The sequence below is a fragment of the Setaria italica genome, chromosome IX (genome assembly GCF_000263155.2).
Source record: "Setaria italica strain Yugu1 chromosome IX, Setaria_italica_v2.0, whole genome shotgun sequence".
Lineage (NCBI taxonomy): Eukaryota > Viridiplantae > Streptophyta > Magnoliopsida > Poales > Poaceae > Setaria > Setaria italica.
Genome location: NC_028458.1, coordinates 51,090,635 through 51,116,031, shown reverse-complemented (window position 1 = coordinate 51,116,031; position 25,397 = coordinate 51,090,635). Strand labels below are relative to the sequence as shown.

The following is a 25,397-nucleotide window of genomic DNA, read 5'->3' as shown; positions in this document are numbered from 1 at the left end:
GTTAACCCGATACAGGAGCAAAAAGAGTGAGCAGGACGTCGAGTGAAAAAAAAACCCTTAAGAGATGCCTCTTGCCGAGCATCTTGAGTCGCCAATGCAGACAGTTACTCAGTTCCGTATGATAAGAGCAAAAAAATGATCTATTTTGTTGCATCGAGGCACAAACGGATCTGTTACACTGTTGTATTCTGCATTTTCAGAACAATATACAGTATTCAGATGGCTACTATGAAAGAATGGCATGACACTATGGCCATATACAGGTGGGGTAAGTTGTCTGTTCACTTGTGTTCCTGCCGAAGAACGATGTAGCTACGGCCGTTGTTCTTATACATGTGAGAGATCTTCTTCACAATGTTAAGAAATGCTTTCTTGTCCTGCAGAAAGAGAGAATAAAAGGCATAAGATCTTGGACATGTAATGGCAATAGATCACTGAATGAAATGGATGGGTTGTGGTCACAAATTACTGCGATGAAACTTAAAATGCACTGGAACACATTAAAAACGAAGCACATCATCAAAAAACCGAAGCAGCCTACCTCTTGAGTTAGTACACGAGATCTGAACCTTGACACCAGATCTTGGGATGAGACAGGTGCAATTGCACGAAGCACTGTCCTGACTTCCTCCTCTGTAACAGGTGATAATTCTGTCATTCTTGCTGGAAGAGATGCTTCTGAAGTTGGCTCCAAAGAAGATGGAGTTTCGTCCTTGACAGACATCGTTCGGGTTTCCTATACCAACAATATGCCGATTTTAATTCAAAGAATCTGGTGCGGTGTATCACAGATGGTTGAAACTTAAATTTCACACGTGTAGAGTGCGAAAGGAAGAAATTACATACAGGTTCTGTCTTTATCTTTTTGGAGGCTGCACCATTAGAAGTATTTGCATCACCACCCCCTGATCTCCTTTTTTGAGTGGATTTAGATGGAGGTGTAGGGTTCTGAGCTTGCGCTGATGGCGTTAGTTTACTAGGGTTGCTATCCACTGGTTCACTTTTGGGTTCAAGCAGTTGTTTTGGAGCACATTCTGGCGATGGTGGCTCGTCTTCCTGTTGCATGAAACAAATACAAAGATGAATTCTATTCCACAAGATTGCTTGTGCTAATGCAAAAGCATATGCAAGTTCTAAGAACAATTGTGATCATTACGTCTGTGTTTTTGTCATCAGTGTCAGACTCTTCCCCAGCAGCTTGGCGGAGCAGCTTTTTAAGCTCCTGACCAGACTTGCTCAAGTTGCTGCTGCTGCTGCCTAATTCAGTCTCATTATCATCCTGTGAGTATTATGATAGAAATCAGATATGGCATCTATCAGTGGTAGCTTTGGTTAAGGTGGCAGCATCTGCAGATCAAGTAAATAGCATACTAGAAGCATGTTGCAGCAGGTAGATCATCTCTGCTTACCTGCTTAATTTCAGGAGGAGCAGCCTCAGGATCAGCTAAGTCAGGTCTTTCCTCTATATCGATGTCCAGAGTCTCATCATCATCAGTGAAGGTCTCTTCGTGCTCCCAATGGTCACCTGATAGACGAAGTTACAGAATAAGCTAAGATGCATACTCCTTCCATCCCAAATTACAATTCGTTTTGACTTTTCTAAATACATAACTTTTGCTATGTATCTAGATATAATATATATCTAGGTGCATAACAAAAGCTATGTATCTAGTAATGCCAAAACGAATAGTAATTTGGGATGGAGGGAGTACTTGATTGAAGGCCAAGAACATGGTATGGAAATATGGTATATGGCCTTTTTGTTCTTTCTGGTGTGAAACTGTGAATGGTTCGGAGGAATAACAATATGAATGTGCTTATACTGTATAAAATGCAAGCAGAATCTCAGAAAATATCAGAATTAACAAAAGGTGGTGTTTGGCATCTATTCCTTTCTCAATTTCATCATGCAGGATCTCAGAAAATCTCAGAATTAACAAAAGATGGTATTTACATGTACCTTTCTCAATTTCATCATCCAAATCGAAGTCCTTGTCCTTCCCGCCTTCCTCGTCATCCTCGTCCATGCCCTTCGTAGTAAGCCCATGACTGTTTTTCCTTGCAGCTTTCCCTTCTTCGTCCTCCTCAACTTTGACAGATTGATTCCCATTCTCATTCCTATCTCCTTTCTTGGGGTGAACCCCATTTGTTGCCCCTTCATTTACATCCTCAAGCTTCTTCACACCTGAACTAAAGGCAGAAGCTCCATTTATAGCTACCTTTATCAGCCTCTGTTCACACCCAGATGCACTACTTCTCCTTTTATTCATTTTCTCTTCAGCTTCTTCCAAGGTCAGCTGTTTGTACTGTGCAACTTTACCGAAGTTGTACCTAAGAAATACGAAACTGTAAGGAAAAGTAGTGCATGGAGCTTGACTTGTATTAAATAACAAAATTAAGTAATGTTTTTAGGAAACCACTCTAGCGGCACTTCAAATTTTGCTGGTAAATATGTTCAGATGATGGATGATCACAGTTTGTTTAAATACAAACAAAATAAAGAGGGAAGCCTAGAGAATACCAGGAACCAACTGGAACAGCAGTGATATCCTTGCCTTTGAGCGTCAGCGAGTAGTATGTAGCCTGTGGGTCCTCAGTTTGGCCTTGATACTGATGTTCACCTGTCTCATCCTCCAAAATCCATGGCCTCCTGCTGTAGTACTTCTCCTGCTTGTGTCAAATGTGTGCTCATTAACAGGGGCAACATCAGTTTATTTGTCCTTAAGTTGGTAAGCCCAGAACAAGTGACTGCATAAGGATATTCTAGTATGTGCAATTGCCAACTGCATACTGTTACTGTTCTACTGATACCAGAGGTCTGACGCAGCACAACCACCTAATAGCAACTACAGAATGATTTTAGTTCAATTATGATTAGTTTGCTACATTAATAAGAGGATGATACATACTGTTTTTTTAGGGGTGAGGGAAATTAATCGAAAACAGCATTATCAGGTAGTACCAAAACAGAACACAACAATGGTGATGATGATCATCCACGATCAAAAACCAGTACCCGCATATTCCCGGTAAGCTGCCGTCCTTGCGGGACCTCCTTGCGAAGAGACCACCTGTTCCCGCCGCTACTCCTCTTCGACAAGGGCGGCAAGCCGGTGGAGAACCTGCCGATGAAGCTGGCCTTCTCCGCGGAGGTATCCAACCGAACATCGTACTCCTGCGCAGCGCGCCACGAGGGATTGCAGAAAATCCCCGGAGGGGGAGAACGAACGATGCCCAGGTGAGCTGCATTGCTCGCGCGGAGGAAAAATCTGCATTCACGAGACGGCGCGAGGGGGCGGTGGGTACCCGGATGAGCCTGGTGACGGGGGCGGCGCAGACGGCGCAGCGCCCGCGGGCCCGCGCCACGGCCCTGCCGCAGTCGGTGCAGAGGGTGGTGTGCCGGCACGACGTGCCGTAGAGGTCCTTCGCGGCGCCGCAGCGCTCGCACGCCGCCTTCAGGACCAGGTCGGCGGCCGCGGCGCTCCCCAAGCCCATGCCCACCATGCCGCCGCGCGCCGCCCGCCCCGGTACGTAGGGTTTGGTTTGTGCTCGTTTGGGCCGTGGGAAGCCGACGTGGCGGCTTTAAGGGCTGAGATCGAAAACGGCGAGGACGGTTCGAGCTGTGGCGGTGTGGCCCTGGTGTGGGGACGGAACGAGCCCGAAGCTGCAACGCGTGCGCGCCGGCCTTCCTTTCAAGTTGACCCGCGGAAGGTGTCGTCGGGCCGTGCGCAGATGGGCTCGGCCACCTCGGCCTAGCGGACTCGACCGCGCCACGCAGGAGCCACCGGCCGACCGAAACATGATTCAAGCCAGAATCGCTCAACAAACAAGTGTTTCCGACGTTATAAGATCAACATTTGTTCCTAGAAGCTGTGAAACCTTCTCCAAGCTCGCAATCCAAAATCACCTTTGAACTTCAGAAAAGAGGATGGTCAAATGAAGCTACCTGCCTACTATGTCGGAGATCACAAGAATCGGCGCTACACCTCCTCGCCGAATGCCAGGTTACAATAAGAATCTGGGCCATGGTGGCGGACTAGTTGTCGGCGCCAGCAATCCACCCGAGGGCTTCGCAACAGGCCGATACGCTGCATCATTGGTGGCTGATGAGAGCGGGAGCAAATTCCTACACTAAGAGAGGCATGCGAACTTTGATGATGCTAGTTACATGGACAATCTAGAGGGAAAGGAATATGAGAATATTTAACAGCAAGGAGTCTACTGTCAACATGATTTTCGAGAGGATCAAAGATGAGGCCGCCGTGTGGATTCTGGTGGGAGCGAAACATCTCTCCGCTCTACTGGCACGATGCTGATTGCGACTGAGTTCATAGTGTTGTTTTATTTTCCTGGTTCAATTTTTGCCTCATTTCATTTTTGATCCATTGTATTTATCCAGTCTGGATTCCTTCTTTTTAATATAATTGGCAGCTCTCCGGCCAGGTTGGTTTAAAAAAAACATTTGTCTCAGCTAGTTTGGTTTTCTTATAGTTAGTTTTATCTTGACCTTTTATCCGGATGGAATTCTAAGATTCTTTAACAAAATACTTCCTCCCTCTCATGAAAAGTGTATTTTTCATGGAGGAGAGAGTATGTTCATTTCTAAGCTCGATCATTGTTCTAATAGAGTTGACCTAGCGTCATCCCCAAGTGGCTTTGCACCTATTCATCCGTATAGCCTCCAACTTGCTCACATTTACACCTTAAGCAGGATCGGGGCTCTTAAGTGTATCTTGTGCCCTTCAAAAGAGTGTATCCCGTGCCAACCAAAATTATAAGCAACTCCTTGACTGACTGACTTATATGGATGTGCATAGGCATAGCCCCAGCTCAGATTTCTTAAATAAACTTAGTTGTCATAGCAATAGACTTTTGAGTATTTGTTGAACTTCAAATTTTCTATGCAAAACAAAAACACATACGTTCGCCTCGCATTGATGATTGATCAACCAGAGATCGAGATAGAGCGGGTGTTTGGATCCTAGGAGAGGAGAGCTCACCTCAGGACCTGCGCTCACAAGCATTTCCCTTCCTTTTAAGGAGAGCGAGTTCGACTCACCACCGCTAGCAAGGTGAGGCTTGCTCAGACGAGCGAGATAAAGCAATCTCGCTTCAAAACCAAACACACCATATATATTTTTTTTAATTTTGGATGGCGAGTTGGCAAGTCTAACTATAATAAACTAGGGTCGCTATGAACAAGGGTCACTATTTTTATTCTCATTTTTTTACAATCAGTAGTTCGAATCGAGGCTACAGCCTTATGTTCTCCTTTATATCCACAATTTCATATTTTGTTGGTTTACATTTGTGTTCTTCGATTCGTAGACAGTGATAGATTCTTAGGCGAGAGCAACTGTATTAATTGTGCATGATTGTTAACCACTGGAGCAAATGGTTTACCGGTGCATGGATTTCAATTGTTATTGGTTAGAAGTCGGGATCATCCATGTTGAGATCTCCAGTCATCAGAACTTGTCATACCCTATGGAAAAAGACCGGATCAACGCATCGATAAGTCGCTTTATTAGATCTCGAAGCGTGTACCCACGTCTCGAGTGCTCTACATGCGAAGACACGAGTGCTTGCTTGATTGCTTCCATGGAGTACTACGCAGCCTGCCGAGCTCGGGGGTTGGAACGCGTCATTGTCGACGCAGCCAATCTTTGCTGAAGCTGCCCGGGGGGATGGGACCAAAATGAGTTCGGCCTGCTCATGATGAGGTTTCGTGGTGCCTCCGGTCCCGGGCGTTTAATGCAATCGGTGCATGAGTGCCTCCGCAGAGAGAGCGCAGTGTTCCTGACGATACCAGGAGTCCAGGGCCGCGACGGAACGGGCACGGAGGAACTCGACCAAGCGATGCTGCTGCTGCTGCCGAGGCCTCATGTGAGCATGCTTCATTGCAGATCAGTGCGCGGGCGTACGTGCCTTGCTCCAACCACCACGGCACCACGCGCGGCCACGCAGGCACGCCCGCGCGCAGCAGCAGAAGACACCCGATCGAGCCGCCGAGCGTGCTCCACGCCGCCGACACGGGATCGGATTACTGCGAGTGCTCCAAGCACCATGCCGCGTCGCGGATCTCGTCGGTGTCTTCTTCTTCTTCGGTTCTTCCTCTGAAGCAACGCCATGCCCTTTTGCTTACGTCCGCAGATCTGCTTTGGCTGTAAAGATCCATTCCAAGGCGGCAGTACATAAAAGAGGACCCGAGGCCACACGATCGCCAGTACGGTGGAGCTCCCAGTGCTACAGTAGCGTAAGAGGAGCCGGAGTCGGTGGAGTCGCTCCACCGGCTCCTCCTTGATGTGTGAGAGGGAGGGAGAAGGAAGAGAAAGATTGCACGCGTGAACAGTGGAGGGAAAAAGGGAGAGAAAGATTGCACGCGTGAACATTATTGCTAAGGTTTAGTGCATGGACAGTAAAATGTTTGGAGCCGGATCTGTTTGGAGCCGCACCAAACTAGCCTGCTCTGCAGGCTTTGGTCGTTCGGTTAATTTTGCTTATTTTTAGCACCCATCACATTAAATATTTAGATACTAATTAGAAGTATTAAACGTCAACTATTTACAAAACCCATTACATGAGTGGAGGTTAAACGGCGAGACGAATCTATTAAGCCTAATTAGTCCATGATTTGACAATGTGTTGCTACAGTAAACATTTGCTAATGATGAATTAATTAGGCTTAATAGATTCATCTCGCCGTTTAGCCTCTATCTATGTAATGGGTTTTATAAATAGTCTATATTTAATACTTCTAATTAGTATCTAAATATTTGATGTGATAGGTGCTAAAAAATAAGTAAAGTAACCAAACGCACCTGTGTTGCCGCTACCTACTGCCATTATTATCATCATTGTTCTTGGTTGGTGCGTCCCTCACCGATCTGAATGCCATGCCCCATTGCCTTAATTTAGGGCTGTGCCTGATGACTGATGAGAGAGGGGCCAGTGTGCTCAGCTGCTCATCAGTCCTCACATCAGTCAGTAGTACAACACTGCAGCTCAACTGTACCTGGTATCCTTCCCACTGGCCACTGCAGGTGCTATTCTGCATTGATACTTTTGCAACTGCACAAAGCAGTCCAACTGAACGGGAGCGAGGTCAGCTAGAAGAGAAGACTATTCATTCATTCATTTTTTTTACCTATGTGTGTACCTGTGTTTGCATCATAGAAGATGGTTGGAACGTTTCCTTTTTTTCTAGCTTGATGGCAAAGTTAAGGGGGTGTTTGGATACGAGGTGTTAAATTTTAACAGTGTCACATCGGATGTTCGGATGCTAATTAGGAGAACTAAACATGAGCTAATTATAAAACTAATTGCAGAACCCTGTGTTAATTCGCGAGATAAATCTATTAAGCCTAATTAATCCATCATTAGCAAATGGTTACTGTAGCACCACATTGTCAAATCATGGACTAATTAGGCTTAATAGATTCGTCTCGCGAATTATACTCCATCTGTGCAATTAGTTTTATAATTAGCCTATATTTAATACTCCTAATTAGCATCCAAACATCCGATGTGACGGGTGTTAAACTTTAATAGGTGGTTGCCAAACAGGCCCTAAGTGTGAAAACTTGCCAAAGATTATGGTTCGAGAAAGCATGCCAATTAAGGTCCAAGTGCACAATCAGAGCATTTCTTCGACTAGCGAAAATCTTCACTTATATGAGTTTTTGAGTTTAGGCACAACATAAAACGATTTCAGTTATTCAGAAAAATGCGAAGCAATATCTACCAGCTATGCAAACAGTATACATAAAATCATCTGCCTTATTGCACTGCAGGGCAGGGTAACAGACCTGGAGCCTCTTTCTCTTCATGTACTTCCGGTGGTTCGGACCATTCACGTCGAGATGGACTCGACGGTAAAAAGAAGGAAAAAGAAAAGGCGGCCAACTCGCGCACCTATCCGGCTATCCGGAATTGAAGCGGAGATGGAGATATCGACCTCTGCACAGTACCGGGTCTACCTGTCGGTTGGACGACGGCGAGCTCGAGCCAATCGCCGCTCAGCATTGTAGCATGACGATGATGATGTGATTGAGAAATGCCCCCTAAACATCGCTGCAACTTGCACCAGAGTGCCGTGCAGCAACCTCCACTCCGGGACGATCGGTTTGACCGTCCGTCACAGCTTGCTCATGCCAACAACCACGTCGCCGGCTGCGGCGCTGGAGCCGGCGGTGGAGTGGCGGCGGACGAAGTCGGACACCTGCGCGGTGAACTCGGCGGCGCAGTTGGCCTTGAACAGCTCCATGGCGTGGTACCCGGCGCCGTCGAGGCTGGCCTCCACGGCCACCCCGGCCTTGCGCAGCGCGTTGACCAGTGTCCTCGTCCGGTCCCGCGGCGGGTCCTTGCGGCGGCCGAGCACGAGGCAGGGCGGGAGCCTCCGCAGGCGCGCGGCGCCGACGCGGGCCAGCATGGACTCCGGGTTGCAGTACTCGTGGTCCCGGTCGGCGCCCACGGGCAGCGCGAGCTCCCAGAGCAGGTCGTTGGCCGGGAGCGGCAGCACGCGGTCGTCCACCGAGGCCGCCTCCGCGGGGGTCCTCTCCGCGCCGCCGAGGTGGGGCTGGTTCAGGACCACCCCGCGCAGCTCCACGCCGGCGTCCACCGCCGCCAGCGCGGCGCGGAACGCGATGCTGGCCCCGTTGTGGCTGCCCATCACGAACACCGGCCTGCCGGCGGCGGCGTGCGGGCGCGCCCAGAGCACCGCGTCGGCGGCGTCCTCGAAGGCCGCGGGCAGGCGGTGCTCGGGCGCCAGGCGGTAGTCGACGGACGCGACGACGGCCGGGGCGGCGGCGGCCAGCGCCGCGCAGGTGTTGTGGAACGGCTCGGAGGCCGCGCGGAAGAGCACGTACCCGCCGCCGTGGAAGTAGACGACGAGCGGCAGCCGGGCGTGGCCGCCGGACGGCACGAAGAGGCGGAGGCCCGTGCCGGCGGCGTCGCTGAGCGGGACGTCGTTGGAGTGGACCACAATGCGGCGCGGGCCTTGGTCGGCGTCCTCGCCGCCCTCCGTGGCGACGGCGACGGCCACGGGCTCCCCCGCCGGCGCCGCCGGGAGGAGTGGCGCCTCACCGTAGCGGGACAGCGAGCCGTCCGGGTTGAACCGGATCTTGAGGTACTTGTACGGGTCCATCGCGCCCACCACTGGCACGGCACAGCACAGCACAGCACAGCACAGCACAAGCTCTAGCTCTAGCTCGGCGGGGGGCGAGAGGCAACGGCTGGCGTGGGCGTTTACTCGCACAGTAAGTAGCTGGACTGCTGGAGCCTCCGAAGCCGAAGTGCACAGCTGAGCTAGAGCAGCGCGGCGCTTATATATCGCGCGGGCCGGGGTTGGGAACACGGGCGCGCTGGCCTGCTACACTGCACCGTCCTTGGTCTGAGGGCGACGGGTGAGACGGCCGAGAGCGAGACCCCCCAGCCAGCGAGCGCGCGCGCCTTCCACGCTCCCACGGTCTCACCCGCCGCGCGGGGCGCGCATCGGATGGCCGCGGGACGGTGGTGGTTGGGTTCAGACGCGGGATGGGGACGGGACGAATGGAATAGCCGAACAGGGGGGTCTCGCCATCTCGGCCCGATCGCCGTTCGCCCCAGGGATTGGAGACGGAAAGGGACCCCAGCCCGCGCACGGCGCACGGGTCGCAGCAGGCGTTTAAGGCCGGGTGATGTGCTTTGAGCTCTCCGCCCCGTCCTTTTACCCAGGCAAAATGTCAGCGTCCGATTGGCGATCGAGGTGACGGTTTCCCGTTCGGTAAAGATATACGGGGGATGGGGGGGTTTGCACCGTACGTACTCCTGGCTCCTGTGTGCTGTTTGCCCCCATTTTACTCGTCACACGAAGTCATGCACGGCGGGCAACTGGCGTGTCCTCTCCAATTGAAAAATGAAAACAGTTGGCCATAAGAAACAATTTTGTAAATTTGCTTTTTGAAAACGTGCATAGAAGCTCCGTTTGCCGCTGCTTTCAACTTACCGACCGCCAATACCACCCTGCCCTTTTAGCCAACGCAAAGTGTCACGACGTGAGCGGCAACCAAATATATCTACGGATCTGACACTTCCCGCTCACTAAAAAAAAGTAAAAAAGAAAAGGAAACTTGCGCCGTTTTGAATAGTTCAGAGCTCTCGCAGCGCGACGACGGCGACCTCCAACTACATACGTATGAAAGGAACTGGACCCTGTGTGTGTGTGGCTAGGCAGCACGAAACACGGTAGGCTTTGTCCCGTAGACCATAGCGATGTCAAGTTTTTTTTCCTCCACAGAATGATTTTTTTGATTCCAAAGCCAGCTGACCGAGTGTATCCGTGTGTGTGAGAGTGTTCGGTCCGGATCGCTGACCTGTCAGCCCAACGGGAAACGGGTCATGCGTGGTGGCTTCTGCCGACGACTATCAGTCTCCGGGGCCAATCATGCAAGCGACAGCACGATCTCGGTACTTGCACGACGATCGCCTTATCCTTGATCATCTCCTCTTTTCTTTTCCCACCGAGATGGAGAAAAGAGCGGGCCAGATGTCACCGCCGGCGCGGCCGGCCATGCGCCCGTGTGGGTGGAGTCGCCACTCGCCACTCACCGGCCGGCTGCACGGCTCCGACCTCCGCGCGCGGCGGAAGCAACGTCCGGCCGTCCCAATTTCTGGCATGTGGCCGCATCCTTCTACAGGGAAGTAAAGGAGAAGGGGGCATTATCCGCGGGCTTGCCGCGTCCACACCGGGTAGTCGCCGCTAGCGAGACCCGTTCCAGTCTTCCAGATCTCCCAGCAGTCGTCGATCGGGTGGTGCGCTTTACCGGCCGCCGGGAGCGGCGGCGGCCGCAACGGCCGCGCTGTGGACGCGCCCCGCGCAGCCCGGGCGAGGACGACGACGACCCCCGACCAAACTCGTGCGCCATACGCTCTCGAGATGAACTCGTGCGCCGTGCACGGTTGACGCAGCGCGGCCGGGGGGGTGGCCGGGGGGGGTGTTCAGTGTTCGTTCGGTTCTCTCCTCTCCGGCATGTGGAACGAACGACGCCGCGTCGCTGTCGGGGCACCACGCTGCACTGCCCGGAGGCCGGAGCTGCCGAGCCCCCCCGGATGCGAGATCCTTTTTTGCCAGTTTTTCGCTGACATCGTAAGATGCCATTCAATAAGTGCATGTGCGTCTATTTCTGTTTTCTGGATTACTCTTTCTATAAGACCTGGGTCATCTTGGTCAGTGAGGAGAAAGGAGTATTGCATTTGTCTGGAAACGTAGGTCGTTGGTCAGATAGGCAGGATGAACAGTGAATAGCTGAGGTTACAGGGACAGGGAAAAATGATTACATATGGAAATCAGCAGGATGTACAGCCCAAACGCACTATTCTTCAACATCACTGTTCTACAAAATTTTAAAATTTATTTTGCAAGTACTGTAGGTATGAGCAACAAGAAGATCAATTCATCACATGTAGAAATGTACAGATTATGTACATTTACCAAACGCACACGGCATAGGGTACACATCACGTAGAAAGGGATCCGTTTCGTCTTTCAAGGGAATCTGGTGTGGATCAAAAGTAGTGTGAAAGAACTGACGCAGAAACCCTCTTCAAGGACGAGGAAAGTGTGGAGATGTCTGATTCAGCATGGCCAGCTGATACAAACAGGCGGATTCCAATGGGAAGTTTGCACCTATCAAGATTTGACTTCTTCGATGTCACAATGAAAACTGAATCTTCCTTCAAGACCTGTTGGGGAAAGAATGTGTAAACAGGTGCTTGCCAAAAAAGTCATGTAAATTGCAGCATGAAGTTTTATTAGAGTGGATCTGAACTTACCCTCTCAGCAATAGTTTCAAGAAGATCTAGGTCAGTGGTAGGAGAACCTGTTGATTTTTTCAGCTTAAGGAAAACAATAGGTGACAGAACATGGCTGGAAATTTCAAGCCCTGGAGTATCCGATAGTTCTGCAGAGTGAATAAAAATGGTGTCAAGATGGTGGCCTCTGGTAAACCACATAATAGTTGGCAATCATCTTGTGCATGAACGATAGTATTTAATGCATGCCACATTATACTTTCCTAGCTCATGTCATGGATTGCATATATTTGTTTCACAACTTAATTCTGTTTTACCTGGTGTTTAGGAACCTAGAACTCACAGGGACAAAGAACTTGCATAGTAAACTCATATGATGAATGGCGTATAGTTTAAAAGATTACACTTGGTAGCTCACAAAGTGTTTTTCACATATTTTCCCTCATTAATCCAGGGAAAAGAACATATAAATAAGTCCATGTCAAGAGAATAGTTAAATGGCAATAAAATCATCTTTACCTTTATGCAAAAGAGCAATATTGCTCCTTAGGTTTGCAAGAACTGACGGGTTCTCCTCCAGGTAGTTGACAGCAGAAACAGCAGCACTGGCAAGATAAGGTGGCAGAGAGGCAGAGAAAACATACCCAGAGCTGCTTAGACGCTGCAAAATTAAATACCTTTGATTAGATAAAACACTAAAAAGCAAAAATATCAGCATAAAAAATCGATGTTCCATCAGTCTGGTATTACACCTACCTGATGATCAACAACTCTGACACTTCCTGTACAGAAGCCACCATCAGTGGCTAATGCATTTCCCATTCCAGCAGTGATGATATCAATTTTTTCAATCTGTACAAGCATGAAAATTTCAGAAAAAGGGAAGAATGTGTATCCAGTTAAAAGTACTACTAGATCCATATTGCATGAATCAATTGGTGACTGTCCAGGAAGCTTTGGATTATAATACTTGTTTCTTCTTTTACATCATTTTAGTGTCACAGTGAAAGATGTTAAAAAAGCCAAAGCAGAACACTCACAGGAACTCCATAATGTTCAGCAAGGCCACGCCCAGACTTGCCAAGCACCCCAAAAGAATGACTCTCCTCCAGAATAACACGGAACCGATATTTCTCTTTCAACTTGACAATCTCATCCAAGGGGGCAATTTGGCCAGAATTCTGCGTTCACAAATCACGATGACAGTGAGAGAGATTTCATGAATTGATTAGGTTTGATGTCTTAAGTTGCAAACTTTCATAAGAACATGCGAAAATAGACAACACATTAACACAACAATAAAAAAAGGCACTGCACCTGGTAAATGGATTCTACAACAATGTAGCGTCTAATCTTTTCAGCACGTTTATTTCCACGAGTAAGTTTTTCCAAAGCGCTTGCAAGTGAAGCCATATCGTTGTGCTTGAAGTACACCACTGTACTTCTTGATAGGTGGAGACCATTTTGCACTGCCCAATGAACACCCTCGTCACTGCAATCACATTAAACATTGGTGCAAATTCAGCAAGGGGAAAAAAGAGAAAGAAAAAAATAATGGAAAAAACTAGCCAGGTAGAGAGGAGCAGTAGCTAATTAGCTATTCATCAATAGCGACAAGAAAAAAGTGACAACTTTGCTAAAGCTTATCAGCTATAGATAAATTCATGATGTCTAAAAGGACAAGCATGTGGTCATCAATACAACAAGCAAGTCTGTAAATTTCATAAAAATTCATCAAAGAATAAGGTGAACTTACGCGACTATGATGTCTCCTTTCTTACAAAAGGCAGGTATCACACTGAATATTGTAGAAATCCCATATGAATACAGAATGGAGTCTGGAGTTCCCAGGAATTTAGCTATTTTTGCTTCACAGTCAAGGTGGACATCTGCAAGGGTATATTGAAAAGGTAAGTTCCTCCTCCATATTTGCAACCGAGGTCATTGTCTGTGAATGATGGTACATACCAATTGTTCCATAAAAGCCACGTGGACCACAAGACCCAACACCATATTTCTCCAGTGAACCAACGCAAGAATCCTGAAAGTCAACCAATTCGTTTAGATATTCCAAAAAAGAAACAACTGTTGAAACAGTGTCCAGAAATAGACTTGTCTCTTACAATAATCTTCTCATTGCCAATTAAACCGAGGTAGTTTGCAGACGCAAAGTTGACAACTTCTTTACCATCAACGATCGTATGTGGTCCGGCAGCACTGTATAAAAGCAGAATAGAAGGGTCAATTCTGATGCGCAGAAGTTCAAATAATATATGGTATCCAACAACAACAGACATCTTGCGATCATAACTACTTCACATCATAAACATATTCCATGCTGCATGCATCTATTTTGATAACAGAAAACAAGAAATATCTCAAGGAAAATTTCTGTGAATTAGATAACATATACAGATAACTTAAACATACTACAGGGAGAAGTTCAACAGAAAGAATATTCCATGTACATGAGTGACTTCAAACAAAGCACAGCTGTCATAAGGGATGCTCAATAGCTATTCCTCCAACGAAAATATAAAAATGCAATTATAGCATGCAGCCATGCACGCTAGTAGGAACTGCTGACTAAGAGAGCATATCATTGATGAAATCGCTGTGTTATTAGTGAAATGCAGTCACAGAAACAGCATAATATTGGCAACTACATGAAGTTACAAGCTTATATGGTGATGGCAAAGAAACCTCCTAAGAAATAATATTAGTAAGATACCATCCAGCAGCATACATTAGGTGCTCTGATGATTCTATTGATATAAGAGAAGAGTGAAGACGATCCACGAATCCTGTAGGCATTCAGGTAGCAAGGGAAAATGATACTGTATGTGGTTCATGGTGTTCCTTGCTGCTTATTCATGAGTGTATGGTTTCATGTAGTATAAATGTATAATCTAGCGAGAAGAAATGTTTCAAAACAATATCGATCCCTCATATGACACTATTAAGTTAAGTGAAAACTGGTGTAAGAACTGCACCTACACTCCAAAATTTCAACAGTGAATCCATCCAGTTAATCCACGGATATGAAATAATATGCAGGCCTACTCATGCAACAATGACCTGGACCGACCCTAGATATATTTGTGAATTTACTTTGGGAACAAAGCCACTAGACAGAAAAGTTTTCGACGCTATTGGGTCAACTACGGATTTAACTAGTAATAATTATGGAAAGAAAGCCATCGCACAAACCTTTCCAGCATTGGAGTGTCAATTCTGGCGCCCTCCTTGATCGGGGGGCATAGAGGCTCTGGCTCCCATTCATCACATAGCTCATCAATCTCCTGCAGAGACCCAAATGCTAGCCTTCAGTTATATGCTTCATGAAGCGATGACCAAACAAATACTCTGTACCATTAACTGGTGCTAATAGTTACCAACGAGGAGAAGACCTCACCTTTTCAGAGAGTGGCTTCTTTGGGGGTTTGTAGCTCTTCCTGGTGAGCTGAAACACTATGACTGCAATAAGAAGCCCTTCCACAACCAAATGCCCTGACAAATCACATCGCCGCCGAATGTCAGACGCTAAGCCCAACAGAGCCAACTTACCAATCCAAGAGGGAAGAGGGGTTACCATCAATATGGACCCCGAAGACGACGGCACGGGCAAGAGGGGCATTAAACGCAGCCGAGACCCGAGCGAGCACCGCCGCTGTGGCATTCACAACGGGCAATGCCATGTCCATGTCCCCAGGAGCTTCACGTATACGCTTTCAGCGCCTCCAATCTGCCAACAAAACAGTGTCAATCAGCCAGATCGATCGCCGAACAGCCGAATCCAATGACGAAAGCAGGGGCATAACGTGCGAGGACTCGTGGGTTCAGCTGAACCCCTTTGGAATTCTCGGGAGATAAACCGCTGTTAACTATCCCCTGCGCACAGCAAGGGAATCCGCAGAAATTTGGACGGCTTGGAGCGCCCGCCCCAGCATGAGAGATTCGGATTTGATTGGCAGCAGCGGGAAGATCCAGCAGACAATTCATCCAAGCGAAGCTAGGGCTTCCTTACCGAGAGAAAGGAGGAACCAACCCCAAGTCCGGTCGGATCTCCGCCCCGAGCACTGAGGACGGCTACAATTCCTCCGAGGTGGCGCGCTTCGCTTCAGCGGAAGGGTTTGAAGGCCTCGGGGGCGCGCTCTCGCCGGCGACGGGTCGACGAATGGGCCCTGGAGCCAGGCGGGAGCGGGCGCCGGTGAGTCGGGTTCGAGTAGCGGAGGGCGGCGGATTCGAGGCGGTGGTCAGTGCAATCGCGATGCGGTTGTAATATAAAGGGGGGCGCGGGGGAGATGGGAGGGAGAGGGGGGAGACAGACGACGACGACGACGCGGAGGAGGGAGGAAGAGACGACGAGACGATGGGTTGGTTTGAGTGGGCTTGCGCCCGGGCGGCGGTCCCCTTTGGCTGGCGGGCGCTGGCTGGGCTCGGCTCGGCTTCCGCAGCGGAGGAGAGCTGGTCCTTGTCGTGTCGTCTCGACCGGGCCAGCCAGCGTTGATCCGGGTGGCAATGGTCAATCCTGGCTGATACTTTTTTATATGAAAATTATATGATGGCCTCAGCTGCTGCTGCAAACTGCATCATCTGCTGGGCTTTTAGTGGTTGGTTAACCACCTACGAGGCTACAAACCTGCCTGTCTTGTTCATGGGCTCATGGCTCCCCTGATGGCCCCTCAAGACTGACTTCACTTCAGACTTCAGAGTTGAGAGCAGCGTCAGTACAGAACAGAATGGCACGTCGTGTCGTGACGTGACGTGTGGTGGTGTTTCGACGGGACCTCAGACCGTTTGGATACACCCGCTAAACTTTAGCACATGTAACATGGGATGTCTGATACTACTTAGGAGTATTAAATATAGTCTAATTATAAAATTAATTGTACAGATGGAGTTTAATTCGCGAGACGAATCTATTAAGCGTAATTAGTCCATGATTTGACAATATGGTGCTACAGTAACCTGCTAATGATGGATTACTTAGCCTTAATAGATTCGTCTCGCGAATTAGACTCTATCTGTGCAATTGGTTTTGTAATTAGCTCGTGTTTAATCTTCCTAATTAGTATCCGAACACTTGATATGATCATGCTAAAGTTTAGCACCTCGTATCCAAACGTCCCTTCAATTCGTTGCGTGGCGCGCAGGAGATGAGGGCGGGTGGACTGATTCAACCAGAGTGGGCAGAGAGGAAAACGGCCTGGAATGATTGATTGGCAGAGCAGGAAATGTCAACTGATTTTGTCAAAACTTGAAGGCGTTATAAAAACGCGAGTCGTACTAGAATATCATATCAGGAAAAATGATGGAAAGGCATCGTGACTCTGGTGCTGCGACTGCAATAGCATCGCTGCTATGCTATTCAGTATTCAGTGCCAGTTTCAGCCTTCGAGGCTGACTCTGTCTGTGATGCTGGTAAGTCGTACTCGTACAGGGCTATGGTAATAGTGACAAGTTCAGTTTACAGCCATTGGCCATTGGCCCTTCCTCAATTTTAAAGGATGATTATTTGAATTTCTGCCCTTTCCATTTTCTCTTCCCTTTTGGAACGCAAATGGTTAGGAATGTAGGGGTTCACTTGCAAGCAAGCTTATAATGTGCGAATTTTTCACATGAATTTTATTGCAAGTGGCCGAATTCTTGTATAAGTGGGGTGGGGGACCATTGTGCAAACGACATGAATGGATATGACTATATGAGATGCCCCCGGAATGCCGGGTGATTGTAAAATGCAGTGGCCTTTCAAAGAAAATATTGTAAAATGCACTGAAGGTGGTTAACTGGGCCGAGTGGAATGGGCTAAGCTATTAGGTTGGGCTTGACTGATCTGTTTTCCAATCTATTGCATAGGCTTCCCTAAAGCCTTGTTCGATGGCCCAGTTAGCATGAAATCAATAGCTTATACAGTTACTATTATTTTAGATTAATGCTATAGTAGACCGATGATAAGATGAGATAGAGAAACAAACTAACCAACCATATACATGACTTGTGGCACAATTTGATTGGATGGAGATGCATAGAATATTAAATTATTTTGAATGTCAAATTTGAAGTGTATTTTTCTCTCAACACATGAACCCATTTTTTATTCCTACAACATAATGAGATACAATATGTATATTTTTTTAATTATTTTTCTTGTTTAAAAAATCAACATTAAAAATATACTACTTCAACATTTTAAACACACATGTTTCAGCATTTGAATATACCGCTTCAATATTTTCATATAAATTGTTAAACAATTTGTCCGAAATGTTGATTTAGGTTTCACAAATTACTGAATCAGGTCTAAGAAACATGTTAAAGCATGTATATATGTATAAAATAATAACCCGTTAACCATTATTAAATATAACGATTGGAATAAAAGAAAATTAAAAATAGTCTACCATCACTTGCCTAATGAAACAAACAATCACTTCCAATTCGCAAATTAAGAAATCAGATTTATTCGACGTCAAGCAACAGATATGTAGCATATATGTTAGTCAAATTTGTGAATGTTCCACTCAAGTGAAAAGTATGTTCTGCTCAAGAAAAAACAATATTGTGTCAGTTGATCTGGATGATTCAATGTAGATACCAATGGTAAAAAAACGATTGATGGATAACCAAAATATAAATAACCTTACAGTGAGGTGGACCAATTACCTCCTTTCAAACGTAGATAATCACCTCACGCTAGTTCACCAAGACGCAAAAGGTGAATGCTGACATACTCCGCGAAATCATTTCCTTTATGCTGAAATGGCTAATCCTGCCGGTTGGTCAAGCCGTCGGTATAAGGCCTTGGCATAAGGCCGTGGTTTATTCTACCCCCTGTGCCCTGTCCCTGGTCCCTGCACCCTCAAATGGTGAGTCCTGCTACTGGTGGAGCTGATGAAAGGATTGCCCGTCCAGCATATCTGTGTGATGGTGGAATATGCGAGCATTGTCTTCTCCTAGCTTTGTACTATTCCAGAACCCGTAGCTTTTGCATAAGATGCAAATCTGGTGTCCCCCGGCAATGAAACTTGCCAAAAATCTGCTTTTCGTTAAAAAGCAGGCGACGATATGCTTTCCAGTAGAGAGATGCACAGGTAAATGTCTTGCAAGAACGATCAGCAGAGCAGTCACTCGGGTGTGTAAATTAGTCGATTGATTATGAGCAGCGAAGCGTTACAAGGAAAGATTAAGGGGCAAGCTAGCATTACATGCGCTGCAATACAAGACGATCGAAGAGCATTTGCATCCGGCCGCCGTGCAGCTCCACGGCAGAAGCTGTGGCATGCTCACCATTGCCATGCATACGTGTGCTCCTCGATCGCATTGACACCACAGCGCACTACTAAGCCACACGCAGAACAGACCTCTCCATAACCCAACAGACACGCTTGTGCACACTGGCATGTCCACACACACGACATATACATATATGTATATATTTGTATATCTGACATGACGAACGATGGAGGATCGGAGCTGCAGCCGCTTGTGCGCCGCCGCGCGCGTTCCCGTCAAGTCTGCGGCCGGTTGGCTCTGCCCCTGCGCAAACCGCACGGTGCCCACAGGGTAAAGTAAATCTCGGGCATTCAGAAGCTAGTCAGAAACCGAAGCGTGCGCGCGTCGTGTGATGGGATGGGAGAGCGTGCGCACCTGTTATTCCTGTTGCCGTTGCGGGCGTCGCGGGCGTCGTGGGCGCGGCCGCGGGACTCGATGTCGCCGACGTCCTCCTGGAGATGGTCGAAGTGGCGCCTCGCGTCGTCGGCCGTCCTGCCGCCGCCCACCGCCGCCGCCACGCGCTCCCACGCGTCGATGCCGTAGGTGGCCAGCGCGCGCTCGAACCGCTCGTTCTCGCTGTCGCTCCACTCCATGATCCCTCCTCCTCTCCTCTTCTCTCCTCTTCTCAGCTCGCTGCTTCCTATCACACTTGTTCAAGCTGACCAACAACGTCTAGCTGCTACCTCGCCACTCTCAGCTGCCGATGATGATCTGTGTTGCTTCGAACCAGGCATTCGAGGGATGATGATATTTATAGAGGGACAAAGAGAGGCTTTGTCGTCACAACATGGACGATGGGTCTAAAATTAAAACCTCCTGCATGCTACGCTGCTGCAGCAAATCGATCGATGGACCGGCACAATGGTGGCGATGCTGCTAATATTCTAAGAGGCGAGTTGCTAAGAAAGCTCGATGCAAGGGGGCGTGGGAAAGTGAAAGCGAGTGCAAATTGTGGGCGGGCTTGCGAGGGCAGCAGATGGCCGACGAGCCACCTGATTGGCGGGAGTTTTATTCGACAGACGTAAGAAAGTATCGGGGCTTTAGGCGATGTGGCATTATTTTAACCTCAGCTTGGCTTTCTGTTAAATGGGTGCCAGATCAGAGGGATCGATGCCATTTCTCATGCCTTCGGCCTGGCTAATAGCTTAGCGCTTAGCTTTGCTACCTCCTACTGCAACTTCATGCCATTTTTTCAGATAAGAGTTTGAAAAGAAAATGTCAATAATTCAGTTAATCTTTGAGCAGATGTTAGAGCAGGGAAATTCATAATAGGGGATACAGATCATACTCCCTCCATTTATTTTACTAAGGCATCCATGTATTTCAAGATTCAAACTTTATAATCTTTAACCAATGATTAGCTTTATCAGCTTTTAGGTTTTGCTGCATGAAACTGTCACCTTCGAACCCATCTTAAAGTACTTCCATATATATTATATCATATTTTCATTGGAAATTAGCCGTTAAGTGTTTCCTTCAAGATCACATCAAGTCAAACCACACCATATATTTTGAATGGAGGGAGTACAAATAATCATCTTCACAAACAACAACATCAAAAACAAAAGTTCAGCCCATATATTCGTGTTCCTCGTATCAAACAATAAATGTCACTAAACATCTAGTATTTAGTATTGTGGTTAGAGGGCCGGGAGTGGATCCCTCCATCCAGATACGTACCAAAAGCTAGGTATTTAGAAAAGCTAAAATGAATAGTAATTTGGGACGGATATCACGTAATTTTCAGTGTTTGTGAAAACAAGAGTTAAATTCGTTTTCTTGACCAAAATAGACATTAACCCGTATTGCGGAATCTGTATATGAGGATATTTGTCCATTCCCAGAAGTAGTAGTTATAGTTGTTCTAACTACATCTCAAATTAGGGAAAATAAATGCTTTTGAAACGTCTCCGCGATGCCAAACAGAGCCTGAAGGTAGTCGGCACTCGGCAGTAGGTACCACATGAACAATTTGCTTCCACTGGATGCAACGAGCGAACCAGATAATCTAGAATTTTTTTCCTTTCCTCCTGTATATACTAGTTAAAGCAAAAGTTCCAATAAGCTAGATTTGCATTCTGGATTGCTTGCCTTATATTGAAAAGAGGACAGACCAATCATCTGACAAATTTGGCATGCCATGACTAGCAGTTTAGCACATATACAATGGCGCCATCAGAGGAAAAGGAATTGGGTCAAGTTGTGCGCCTGACTTTATACCCAACATTTGTATATGCACACTGCACCAGGCTTTAGGCTCTCAGCCTGCTCGGGGATCATGAACAAAAAGCAAATGATAAGGAATAATTGCATTTTTTATGTGTAACACAGAGCAAGTGCACTAAAGGCAGGGGACTTAGATTCCTCCAACAATATTATGCGCACATTAACAACTTCGCAAGTGGGTTTGTTATTGCATAATTGCATTGCACTGCGATGGATACAACTTCACCTGAGATAATCACGCACCAGATGGCATATTAGCATCAAAGAAGAGTCTCAGTTTGCAATGTTTGGTGGCACTGAATTTGGACATATGGATCACAATCAGTCTCCTGCAACGTGTGAAACGCACAAGTAGTGCTTTGAAGATTAATCCATATTGTTACCCAATTGAGTCAAGGCATATCTTGGTCATTGATATGGTTATAAAACACTGATTTTATGACTAATTGTTGATACAATATAGCAATATTGTGAAACTAGTTGTCACGACAAAGCTAGCTAATATTCTTTTTTTAAAAAAATATTGAAATATTGAAAGGATATTTATGGTCAAAAGGTGAATATATATGTCGATTGCACATAACCTAAGCAGTACTATTTTGTTCTTAGGGATATTACTAGCAACGTAGTAGTGATGTGCTTTGATTAATGAAACTATAAATTACGCGAGTGAACTCGCTGCATTTATTTCAAGTGCATGCTATGATTTCAACAAACCACTCCCCACCCGGAAAATATGATTTTATAGGAGAATTTTGCTTTCACCATGAGGTGGTCCAGCTTCTTGTTTCATAACTAACATTTTTTTATCTATGCTTTTGTCACTGTTCCATTAACATGTTTGCTCATTTTCGCCTCTTCAATGTTACTGAAAGTAGTGGGAAAACTGAAAGGGAAAAAATCAATGGGAAAAGGCAAGAAGTAGGACCTAGCTCCTTAGCTAGAAACAATTTTTTTCCCCTTTGTACTATAGTCGTTCAGTGAATCGTGACGTATCTTCTCTAGAGGTCAGAAGAATCAAGGAAAGAATCTACTTAGCTAATGGTTACTTATATAAAAAAGAATTATAGAGCACCGAAAAAAGGTGGCAGGCATGCGTTGGAAGCTCCTAGATAGAGAATTTCACTGCAGTTTACTGTCCTCTGTATTATACCATATTGTGATTGCTCCACAACGATGAACTTTTCCTTCTAATTTTAATTGTGTGTGGGGTGCACATTGGAAGATTAGATGCTTCAACTTGTAAGATTTTGTCTATCGCATCACATATCGTTCACTAAATAAGAAGATGAGCACATTCAAGTGTCTAAGAAGTTTAAAAATTGTCGGAGGCTCTAGCTTGCTCCCCATGCGTATTGATATGTTGCATCACTGCGTCACAACTGTATTAGATTATCTCTACCATGGTTACTGGAGGTACAAGTAGATATAGTGCATACTGCATAGTACTGTTTCTATTGCATATCCAATTCTCTTAAGAATCTTCCACAAAGTAAATCTCTAGAAATCTAGAAAGAATCAAATGCATTGTCTCAACTCTCAACTATATGAACATGTGTAGAGTACTAGAGCGTGGTGCGTTGTCGCCTAAAGGCATGCTGAGTACAAGGGCACAAGCCTCCAGCTTTACTCCTACTTCCAAACCTGTCTGCTGAAAACCTAATTTTGCATTTTCTTCCAAGCATGTCTTACCTTTCCCTTTTTATCCTGATGACCAGATATGTTGTGCTTGAAAATTACCAGATTGCAGTAAGTCATATTGTAACATAAAGCCTTATTTTGGTAATTATAATATCACTCATTAGCACTTGGGGAGTCCCTTAGGCCAGTCTCAGTGCACAGTTTCATGGCACAATTACCAATGAAACTCCCTTTCCTCTCTCTTCATAATAACATGTCAGTTAGCAAAATTGCTGACGTAGCATGCTATTTAATACTCATGAAATTCTTGATGAAACCTCCGCTGAGACTGGCCTTACGCTTCAGTCATGGAAGTGCAAAGGACAATTTTAAGTAAATTTAAATGCATGCACCGACTAATTAGCCTCAAGGCTAAGCTGGTGCGGAGAACAACCAATTTGCTTCAATACTCCCATGAATTTACAAAAAAGGATCTCACAAGAAACAGTTCTTTCAACCAGTCTATAGGTATCTTGCGTTCCGAAGAGGCCTTCATATCAGTTCCGTTGGATAAGGCCATGTACTCGATCGACACTGATAAAATTAAGTTTGAGTAGATCAGCAACCAACAAATAAAGCTGTTCCCACTAGTGCTGATCAACATCCTCCAGCTCTGCAGCATACAATACCTCGGAAACAATATGATACTCCAGTCCGATCCATGGGGTCAACTACGAAGGTGGCGTGAGGCTACATTCGCGCGCCTCTTTTCCGTAAGGGCTTTTCACGTTTTCTACACGCAAATACTCTCCATATATTCCTCTACTACGTAAGCAGATCTCTGTCATGCAGGGAGATGCCCTTCACCGGAGGAGCCAGCAAAAGATTTGCTCGGGATGCGTACGGGCGTGCATACAGATCGACACAGAGTCAGTTACCTGGAATGAAAACGACGAGCACGACCCCCTTCGACACAGAGTGCTCCGAATGTACTTAGTAGCGTACCATACTTGTACCCACATGCCTATATCTTAAGCTTGGTGAAGGTAGGCACAATGTTCTCCAACCAGACGCCTGGTTAGTGAGCTCTACTTTTCCCTCAGGGCGATCCTTAGCTCCTGAGTCCCAATGTTTATTCGCCAAACGATCTCGATGCTTCCACCACGTTTGCTCTCCTAATATAATGGCTTGAATGGGTGTTTACGTGATCGGCATAGGTGGAGGCAAGTTGACATTGTAGGCTTGTAGCCACCAATCCCACCACCACCTCTCAACACCACCCTTGCGAGTTCTTCACCACCATTCCTCCTTCCAATCCCTCCCCCGCCCTCCCCCTCCATCATTCATCCTTTAATTTGTTCTTCTCTTCTCTCCCGCCACCTCTCCCTATGCTAGATTGCTAGCACCGTTTAGAAACTAGAATAACGGAGTAATTTCACATAGCATCACCCTTAAAGTTGCGTGCGTGTATTCATTTTTGAAACATTTTTTTTTGAAAGATTTGGTGCATGTATTCATAAAGATGTGAATGTGCGTTCATGTATATGAGCGCCTACGTTTGAAAAAAAAGATATCCCAAAATGCCTTAAGAATTTCACAGAACTATGCACCTTTTGATGTGCACGAATATATATGGTTTGGAATTTTGTGGTAACTTGGCCTACTTGTACAGCAATGGTGGTGCCATGTAGAACGTTGATTCTTGAGGACCACTGATTTATGCACCAAGAGCCAATAATAACAAAAGCCATTCCTATAACAAATTGAAGTTCCATTGATTGGTGAACGGCGAATACCTGGCATTCCGCGACCTTCAGCATTTCCCAAAAGCCAAAGCAAAAATTCAGAGCCTACAAGCTGGGCCTCCTCTTCGAAGGCTCAAATTAGAAAAGCATACGGTCGTAGATCTTTCCACGATTGTGATCTCCCTCCGCGTTGCCTCACCGAAAGGCCAAAGCGATCCCTATCCCAGCTAGGGATAAGAACAAACAGCCCCGACTTGCAAAAATAATTGCAACGGACCGCGACGAGCTATGTTCTGAGACGGAGAGAGTATTCTACACCCACCAACAGTCTTTATTTCTACAAACTGTCGTCGACAGTGTTTTTAAAGTCACTAATCGACAGTCCCTTTTTCTTTTTTAAGCCACTCATAGACGATCCTAACCCTATCATCAATATGCTATTTACCTGTTTCCAACTTGCTTGCAAAATGAACGGTAAACCATTTGGGAAAGAAGTCGTTCGGTCCATGGCCCAAGCCCAACAACCTTCGTAATCGTACGGTGTCCATCCGTACGTCTCATTGCGCCTCCCCCTCCGCCATTCTACCTGATGCTCCCGGTGTTGAGCACTTGAGCTGATCATCGCATGAATCGTCGGTTTCTGAACCTGGTGGCCGCGGCAGCGACGAAGGGGCATTTTTGAACAAGAACGAGGGAGCAGCCTCGGCGGGGATTCCAGTACTGGGGCGGCTATCAGCGTTT

At 46.7% G+C, this 25,397-nt stretch overlaps 4 protein-coding genes across 4 annotated transcripts; all 4 read right to left on the bottom strand.

The window, feature by feature from the left end:
* Positions 1-122: 122 nt before the first annotated feature.
* Positions 123-3,536, bottom strand: LOC101759194 (transcription initiation factor IIF subunit alpha). Its single transcript, XM_004984934.4, has 9 exons — positions 3,307-3,536; positions 3,017-3,175; positions 2,522-2,667; positions 1,961-2,331; positions 1,410-1,525; positions 1,157-1,279; positions 847-1,056; positions 542-736; positions 123-377 (listed from the first exon to the last, which is right to left on the bottom strand). Exons 1-9 carry the CDS (start codon positions 3,502-3,504, stop codon positions 282-284), a joined length of 1,614 nt encoding a protein of 537 aa, XP_004984991.2. The 5' UTR covers positions 3,505-3,536; the 3' UTR covers positions 123-281.
* Positions 3,537-7,644: 4,108 nt separating this feature from the next.
* LOC101758788 (probable carboxylesterase 8) lies at positions 7,645-9,459 on the bottom strand. The gene has a single exon (XM_004984933.3). It carries the CDS (start codon positions 9,143-9,145, stop codon positions 8,138-8,140), a length of 1,008 nt encoding a protein of 335 aa, XP_004984990.1. The 5' UTR covers positions 9,146-9,459; the 3' UTR covers positions 7,645-8,137.
* Positions 9,460-11,291: 1,832 nt separating this feature from the next.
* Positions 11,292-16,175, bottom strand: LOC101758378 (long chain base biosynthesis protein 1a). Its single transcript, XM_004984932.4, has 13 exons — positions 15,818-16,175; positions 15,383-15,535; positions 15,206-15,300; positions 15,001-15,092; positions 13,914-14,007; positions 13,759-13,831; positions 13,547-13,679; positions 13,108-13,282; positions 12,831-12,971; positions 12,547-12,642; positions 12,310-12,451; positions 11,812-11,939; positions 11,292-11,721 (listed from the first exon to the last, which is right to left on the bottom strand). The coding sequence occupies exons 2-13, from the start codon at positions 15,492-15,494 to the stop codon at positions 11,545-11,547; spliced, it is 1,458 nt and encodes a 485-aa protein (XP_004984989.1). The 5' UTR covers positions 15,495-15,535; positions 15,818-16,175; the 3' UTR covers positions 11,292-11,544.
* Positions 16,176-18,921: 2,746 nt separating this feature from the next.
* LOC101757965 (protein RADIALIS-like 3) lies at positions 18,922-19,919 on the bottom strand. The gene is made up of 2 exons (XM_004984931.3): positions 19,441-19,919; positions 18,922-19,329 (listed from the first exon to the last, which is right to left on the bottom strand). The coding sequence occupies exons 1-2, from the start codon at positions 19,656-19,658 to the stop codon at positions 19,302-19,304; spliced, it is 246 nt and encodes an 81-aa protein (XP_004984988.1). The 5' UTR covers positions 19,659-19,919; the 3' UTR covers positions 18,922-19,301.
* Positions 19,920-25,397: the final 5,478 nt, after the last annotated feature.

Excerpts from the sequence above, each read along its gene's own strand:
- LOC101759194 (XM_004984934.4), bottom strand. The coding sequence starts at position 3,504 with ATGGTGGGCATGGGCTTGGGGAGCGCCGCGGCCGCCGACCTGGTCCTG. Across the intron at positions 3,176-3,306 it reads CCGTCACCAGGCTCATCCGG|GAGTACGATGTTCGGTTGGA; the intron begins GTACCCACCGCC and ends CGCGCTGCGCAG. Across the intron at positions 1,526-1,960 it reads GGATGATGAAATTGAGAAAG|GTGACCATTGGGAGCACGAA; the intron begins GTACATGTAAAT and ends TTCGTCTATCAG.
- LOC101758788 (XM_004984933.3), bottom strand. The coding sequence starts at position 9,145 with ATGGACCCGTACAAGTACCTCAAGATCCGGTTCAACCCGGACGGCTCG.
- LOC101758378 (XM_004984932.4), bottom strand. The coding sequence starts at position 15,494 with ATGGACATGGCATTGCCCGTTGTGAATGCCACAGCGGCGGTGCTCGCT. Across the intron at positions 15,093-15,205 it reads AGAAGCCACTCTCTGAAAAG|GAGATTGATGAGCTATGTGA; the intron begins GTGAGGTCTTCT and ends GGGTCTCTGCAG. Across the intron at positions 13,680-13,758 it reads TGGCTTTTATGGAACAATTG|ATGTCCACCTTGACTGTGAA; the intron begins GTATGTACCATC and ends ATACCCTTGCAG.
- LOC101757965 (XM_004984931.3), bottom strand. The coding sequence starts at position 19,658 with ATGGAGTGGAGCGACAGCGAGAACGAGCGGTTCGAGCGCGCGCTGGCC. Across the intron at positions 19,330-19,440 it reads AACGGCAACAGGAATAACAG|GGGCAGAGCCAACCGGCCGC; the intron begins GTGCGCACGCTC and ends CGGTTTGCGCAG.